The sequence below is a fragment of the Grammomys surdaster genome, unplaced genomic scaffold, assembly GCF_004785775.1.
Source record: "Grammomys surdaster isolate TR1022 unplaced genomic scaffold, NIH_TR_1.0 65, whole genome shotgun sequence".
NCBI classification, from domain to species: Eukaryota; Metazoa; Chordata; class Mammalia; order Rodentia; family Muridae; genus Grammomys; species Grammomys surdaster.
In genome coordinates, this window is record NW_021604567.1 from 17,857,198 (window position 1) to 17,864,325 (window position 7,128).

Here is a 7,128-nt window from a genome sequence, read left to right on the forward strand (position 1 = left end):
CATCCATACACATAGTTTGAATTGTACCGGAAGCAGTCTGCTTTTCCTCAGAAAACTGTAGCTGCTATGGAGCGAAGTAATCTCAACCAAGCCTACTAGCCTTACAGAAAACTAGACTTCTAAGATCCAGCTATTGACTACCTGTACCAGCTTCTTGAAACATCGCTGTCGAAGTCATTCAGATGTGAAGCACGCGGGAAAGCTCCCTCAGCTTTAGTTCACTTCCTTATATGAGTAGCTTAGAATGAGAGAGCAGATCCTCTTCAGTTTCTACTCCCAGGAAACATTCCTGATGCGGCCTCCTACAGTTTCTTCACTGCCTAGTCTCTAAGTTTCAAGTTCTCAAACCTTCATAGTACATGATTGAGAAGTAACGACTGACCTGAACTGTATCGGCAGCCTTCTGAATCCATGCATCCAAACAGCAGTAATTCAAAAATATTGGGGGATGCTGTACTGTACTGAGCATGTAGGTTTGTTATGATTCATTCCCCGCAGAGACTGCATCATAACCGCTAGCCTAACATTTACAGTATATTAGGCATTACAAGGAATCTAGAGAGAACTGAAATATACAAGAGTGTGTGTAGGCTAAGTCCAAATATGCCACTTCATATACGGGATTTGAGAATTTGCAGGTTTTTGGCTCGGGAGGCGTCCTGGAACCAAGCGTCCATGGATATGAAGCAAGGAGAGATGGTAGTTGACGTTCTCAATTTGACAAGGTACTTGCTCTAAATTGTTTAAATAAAAACTTGCAGTTACATCGTAGCTGGGTAATTCAAGCATATAGAATTCTCCTTAATGTTCAGAAACAATAGGCAGTTGGGGACTCCTATATCAGAATACACTTTTGTACTTTGACAAGTGACCGAAAAGATGGCAAAAGAATGTCCCGCTGTTAGAGGAACCCAGACTGAAATCCACTCTACAATGACCTTGTGGGAAATCAGAACAGTGGAGGGGTACACTAAGCTCTGACAGAACTGAAAAAAAAAATACAGCCTTCTGAAAAATGTGAGGCAGTAATGGCCAGAGTTGTCATTTCAAGGGCATGGCTTAATGACGATATATACAATGACCAGTTATTGCAGGTTGGAGGGTGTAACTTTTCATATATTTGCGATTATGGCTGGGAGTGTATGACGAAGATTCGGGGGCCAAAGATATGCTGGCTTACGACGGGGGTAGAAAATATACATTTTAGGAGGCAGGAACAGAGGACCACAGCAACTGCTGCCAGATAGATGTTTCCTGAGGGACCGGAAAATTTCTCACCCTGAAGACAAAAGTCCCTGTTTTCTCGATTCAGCCCACGATCCAGCCCGCATCCACTGCCACCACTTCCATGCCCATCTCCAGGCAGAACGCCACGGAGACGACGTTAGAACAGAATTCATCCCTCTCGTCTGCCAACGCAACCTGCTCCTGTGCCAGAACACCAGGGAGTGGGGCGCTCCAACCCCGCCCCTCCCAGCTCCCCGGCAGCCCTGCACTGTCTCCATACCTCCGACCTGAGAGGCAGAGCACCGGGAAGGGTTTGATTGGCTCCGTCTAGCCCTACGTCATCCTCAGCTGGCTTACGATTGGTTATCAGAGCGTGTGCGAGCGAAAACGCCCACCCCCAGGCCCGGGAAGGGAGTTGGCGCAGTCTACTACCAGGTCTTACACTGATTGGTTAGCAAGATGAGACGCCTTCTCATTGGTCAGGAGTGGTAGTCTAGAATCCAAACTCGCGAGTTGATTGGGTGCGGTGAACCCGAGCTTCCGCACAGACACCCCCGCAGGCTGTTGCTGAGGTGTTCTGGGGTCTCCTGACAGTGGCTGGCGGATCCACGCTCCAGGTTTTCCAGGCGCCCGTGGCTGTCTACCGGCGCGGGGGAGGAGCTTGGCTTACGTCAGACCCGAGGAGGGCGGGACTAGAGGGCGGATTGGTGACGTCATCGGGCGCAGACCGGGTTTGCGTGTAGGCTGGGCGCCGCCGACTAGCCAAGCCTCGATTTGCTTGTGTAACTTATGGCAGCGGCCCTTAAGGCACACGTCATTACGTGTAACGAGATAAAGCCAAAGCTCTCCGAAGGCTGCCAGGCTGAGTGATGTCGGCCACAGGCCGACCCGTCGTGATGGTCCCAAACACGGTGCGCACGGCTTCCTGTGCCCACGGCCCCTCTACAGTCAGCTCCCGCAAACCCTGAGCGTGGGAGTCTGACGTTGCCCACCTTCGGGCGGAGGGGAGCGCGCAGACGCAGTAAGGAGGCCCGTAGGGTTGGGTATTGCGGGCGGTCGCGGAAGCTGGTCCTCGCTGGAGCGCGGGGACGGTCGCTAGGCGACGGCGCGAGAGGCGGGGCTTTATCTATACCCCGCCTACCAGGCTGGCTCCGCCCCGGGCAGCGCTGCGGCTGGGCTGGGGCGCGCGCTCCTGCGCTGGGGAAGCGGCGGCGGCAGCAGCGGCGGCGGGAGCTGGGCGTGGAGGCGCGAGGGGCGGGGCGGGCGGCATTGCGGGCCCGCGGTTCGGGCGGCTCCGGCTCGGTCTCGAGCTCTGTTGCTGCCGGCGACCTCGAGGCTGCATCGTCCTCCGGCTTGGCCGGCTCGCAGGGCCGCGCGTGGCTTGCTCAGCTGCAGCCCCGCCGCTGGCGCCCGGGGCGCTGCCGCGGCCGTGAGCCGGCGTGTTCGTAAGGGCGGCGGGGCCGCGGGGTCGGGGCGCGGCGCGCGGGCGCAGGTCTATGTCGCGGGCGGCGGCGGCGGCGGCGGCCGCGCAGGGACGATGCGCGAGTACAAAGTGGTGGTGCTGGGCTCGGGCGGGGTAGGCAAATCCGCCCTGACCGTGCAGTTCGTGACCGGCACCTTCATTGAGAAATACGACCCCACCATCGAAGACTTCTACCGCAAGGAGATCGAGGTGGACTCGTCGCCTTCCGTGCTGGAGATCCTGGACACGGCGGGCACCGAGCAGTTCGCGTCCATGCGGGACCTGTACATCAAGAACGGCCAGGGCTTCATCCTGGTCTACAGCCTGGTTAACCAGCAGAGCTTCCAGGACATCAAGCCCATGCGGGACCAGATCATCCGCGTGAAGCGGTGAGCAGAGCGGGGCACACGGGGCTCGGTGGCTGCGGCGATCTCGGTCCCTGGCTCGCCCGGGCGGCACCACCTCCTCCCGGGGTTCAGATTTGCGGGCTTTGTTTCACAAGTAAAATTGGGCGTCCCGTTAACCCCTAGCTCAGCCCTTTGTCTCTAGGACATTGGTGGCGCTTCTTCTGGACCCCAGAGAAAACAAAGTTTCAAACTTGCAAGGAGAGAAGGGATGAGTAGGTGGGCGCCAGGGAAAGGGGAGCTGTCTAAGTGTAGGCACGCCTGTGCAGAGTGAGCGCGCGCTTAAATGCACCCTTAAGAGGTTTGACAGCCACAATTTGCACATACATATCCTGTGACAGTGTCAACACTAGTTAAGGGGACCTTTCTCTTCTCAGAAAAGATTAAATGTTGCCAGGAAGTTGGCAGAAATGGATTAGTGCAAAACTTTAAAGACGTAGGCAAATAATTTGAAAACCACGCAGCATTCAGTAGGCTTGGCACATAGAAGCACGCTTGTGACATTTACATTGAAAGCCTGCAGCTTCAGTTCTCTTTCTCTCTTAAAAGCTAGCCTTCCCACCCCCCTCAAAAAAAGGAAGGAAGCTATTCTTGGAAACCAAACAGAAGTTTAGCATGAGCTGTGGCTTGTGTATCAGTTAATTTAAAGTTAATGCAAAAAAAAAAAATGAAACAAGCAAGCTTTTTCCTGATGTAAACTGTTCAAAGAATGAATTTTGCATGTGGCTGGTAACCTGAATGCTTTCAATGTTTTTTTTCTCTTAAGGTGATGCCATGTATTTTTCCTTTAACCTTTTAAATATTGAAAGTCTAAGATGTTATTACAGAGTTTTGGAAACATTTTCTTTTCTGGTCCTTACAAACTAATACTACTGACAATCTTCCAGGATTATTCTACCTGTAGAAGTCACCATTTGAAGTCACCATTGAAGGTCTAAGTAGGAACAATCACATTTATCAGTCATTTGGGGTTTATACACTTCAGAGCCCAGAGCAAGTTATTTGTATTCAGGGAATATTCAAAAATTCCTTACAAGTAGTGGGTTTTTAACCCTGTACAGAGGTCAAAGGAAATGCCCTCTCCTCATTGCCTGCTTCCAGCCACTTGAGTATGCATGTTAACAGCCAAACTAGAAATTTCTATATTCTGTGTTAAATCCCAAATTACAGAGCAGTGTATATTTTTATAATCTCTTCCCAAAGTTGGTGACTCTGGTAGGGTTACCTTCTCTAGAGTTATTTTTTAGAAATGTGTTTCCTGTGTGGTACACACATGTGGGGGCGGTCATACCGTTTGTCTCGAAGCTGTTTACAGATAACGATATAAGTGCCCCAGCTGCCCCACCTTCACACCCCAGTTCATGCCCACACGTCTCCGTCGGGGTGGGCCCCATCATGTTGTTGTTTCTGGTGGCTTTGTGTGGCTCACATTTCTGCATCTGTTTACTAGAGCAGTTTGTGGGCCCCTCAACCCTGCAGGACACAGACTGAGAGTCTCCTCACCCAGACTCACTAGTCACAGCTCTTGGAGAGCAGTGGTGAGCTGAGCTGAACTGAGCAGCGTTTTCCTGTGGGGTAAACACTGTGTCCTGAGAGCCTCTCAGGCCCCACTTTTTTTTTTTTTTTTTTTTTTTTTTTGAGACAGGTTCTCTATGTTGACCTGCCTGTCCTGGAACTCGCCATGTATACCAGGCTGACCTCAAATCCACCGAGATTCTCCTGCCTTGCCAATGGGGTGCTGAGATTAAAGAGCCCACGTCCAGCTTGGGCTCCTACTTCCATGTCCTGTTTTCTGTACCTCAGTCTAACTAAGTTCATCAGTCGCCTTCCAGGTCCATAGTATCTTACGAGCTTAAGTCTAAGTAGAGAGAGGGTGACTGTAGGTTATTCACGTTGAACAGCAGTGTATAAGGCTTACTCTGACCTGAAGGTGGGGTGGGGGGGCACTTAACTCCTCTCAGTTAAGATAGTAACATGTGGCTTTCACATTAGAGCATCTTCTACTCTCTGGGGGACCAGTTCCCTAACGAGCCAGTTGCCATAGGAAGTATCGAGTAATTCCATCTTCTGCTTATTGTGTGTCAGCTGTCTGCTTTACGTATGACATATAAGAGTTTTGGGGGTTATTTAAAGTGCCGTAGTGCAGTTGGCATAACTGAAATGCTGTGGCTTGATACCTTACCCGTGACCAATCATTGATGGAGAGAATTTTTAAGATCTCCGAATCCATACAGCCTCCTATACACAGACATGGCTGTCAGCTAATAATGCATTTCTTCAACCAACTAACTATAAAGTATTGTCATTTTAATATGCCACTCAGTATTAAACACATTCAGATACTTTACTTTGCTATGCTATATCTTCGAAGTCTGTTATGACTTACCCAACATTATCCAAGTGCTTGGTTGCCATAGGTACCATAGTAGGCATTGTAGCTTTTGGATGTATGTGGTTTAGGGAAGTACTTGCTTATTTTACAGGCCTGAGTTTCCTTTTCTGTGAAAGGGGACGTGGCATTCCCTCCCAGTGTCATGAGGATGACATGCTGCCATGCATACGAGGGTGCCCATAAAGTCACTGGTGCGCAGAAATGGCGCAGAGTCCTTTCTGTCGCTCTTCAGGTGTGTCCCTCTGACCTGTGTTGATTTTACCCATGACACATGATTGCAGCTTTAGAGGAAATAATTCATATTTGTAATCACAGTTTGAAATTCCTTGCCTGTAACAAACAGTGGGATGGAAGAGCCATGTAAAGTAGTCCTGGGAAAATATTTTGTTGGTTTTGTCGAGTAACTTCCCTTTGGGGAGATCTTATGGGCAGGAAAATGAACATGTAACACACGTGGCAACAGAAATGGAGATTTTCATGGGATTGACACGGTCTAGAGTGTTTCATTTTTTAAAATATTAAAATGGGGCCTTATCTCTTTTTGAGTTAGGTATGTGTACATGCATGCATACTTGTGCACGCATTCATGTAGAGGCCAAAGGTTGGCTTGCCTTATTCATTTGCTCTGAGCCTCATTTTTTAAAAACATTTTTCATTATTATGTCTATGTGTGTGGTGGTCGTGACACATGTACTGTGATACACATGTGAAGGTCAGAGGGCAACTTGACCGTCTCCCTGTTTGTGGGTAGACAGACTTATGTGACAGGCACCTCTGCCCACTGAGCCACTGCCTTGGTCACTAGGCTATTGTGAAGAGACACCGTGACAGAGGCAACTATAAAGAAAGCATTTAATAGGGGACTTGCTTGCTGCTTCGGACACTTACCCATTATCATCATAGTGGGGAGCACGGTGACAGGCGTGGCACTGGAGAGATAGTTGAGAGCTATAGCCTCATCCACAGGCAGAGGGAGGCAGCCTGAACCTGGCATGGGCTTAGGAAACCTCAAAGCCCAGGGATAACACTTCTTCCAACAAGGCCACACCTCCTAATCCTTCTGATCCTTCTCAAATTGTGGCACTCCCTGGTGACTAAGCAGTCAAATATCTGAGCCTGTGGGGACGGTCTTATTCAAACCACCACACCCATCTACCTCTTTTTTAAAAAGATGTATTTATTTTTTATTTTATGTGTATGAATGTTTGCCTACAAAAGCACATGTGTACCACACATATACCTTGGAGGTGAAGAGAGGGCAAGAGGCCGTGTTGGTGCTGGGACTCAAACTCAGTTCTCCTGCAAGTGCTCTTAACCCCAACCCCTCTCTTGAGCATGCTACCTTAGTTTTTGAGACAGAGTCTTACTGAACCTGAAACTTGATGATCTGGCTAAACAGCAAGCCTGGGACTCCTCCTGTGTCTCAAATACTTGTTCATAGAGTGTGCTGCTGTGCCTTTTACTTAGGCTGTTGGGTTCTGAGCTCAGACCCTGATGCATAGATGGAAAGTACTTCTCCATTCCTGTTCCTCCTGCCTCCCTCCCTCTTCTTTTCCCTCCCTCTCCCTCTCCCTCTCCCTCTCCCTCTCCCTCTCCCTCTCCCTCTCCCTCTCCCTCTCCCTCTCCCTCTCCCTCTCCCTCTC

The 7,128-nt window shown here is 49.9% G+C and overlaps 1 protein-coding gene across 1 annotated transcript in view; it reads left to right on the forward strand.

The window, feature by feature from the left end:
* Nucleotides 1–2,740: 2,740 nt before the first annotated feature.
* Rap2a (RAP2A, member of RAS oncogene family) overlaps nucleotides 2,741–7,128 on the forward strand; it is a 26,841-nt gene continuing 22,453 nt past the window's right edge. The window contains exon 1 of the mRNA XM_028771669.1: nucleotides 2,741–3,078. Coding sequence (XP_028627502.1) covers nucleotides 2,765–3,078 — 314 coding nt within the window. The 5' untranslated portion in view covers nucleotides 2,741–2,764. The remainder of the gene's footprint in view (nucleotides 3,079–7,128) is intronic.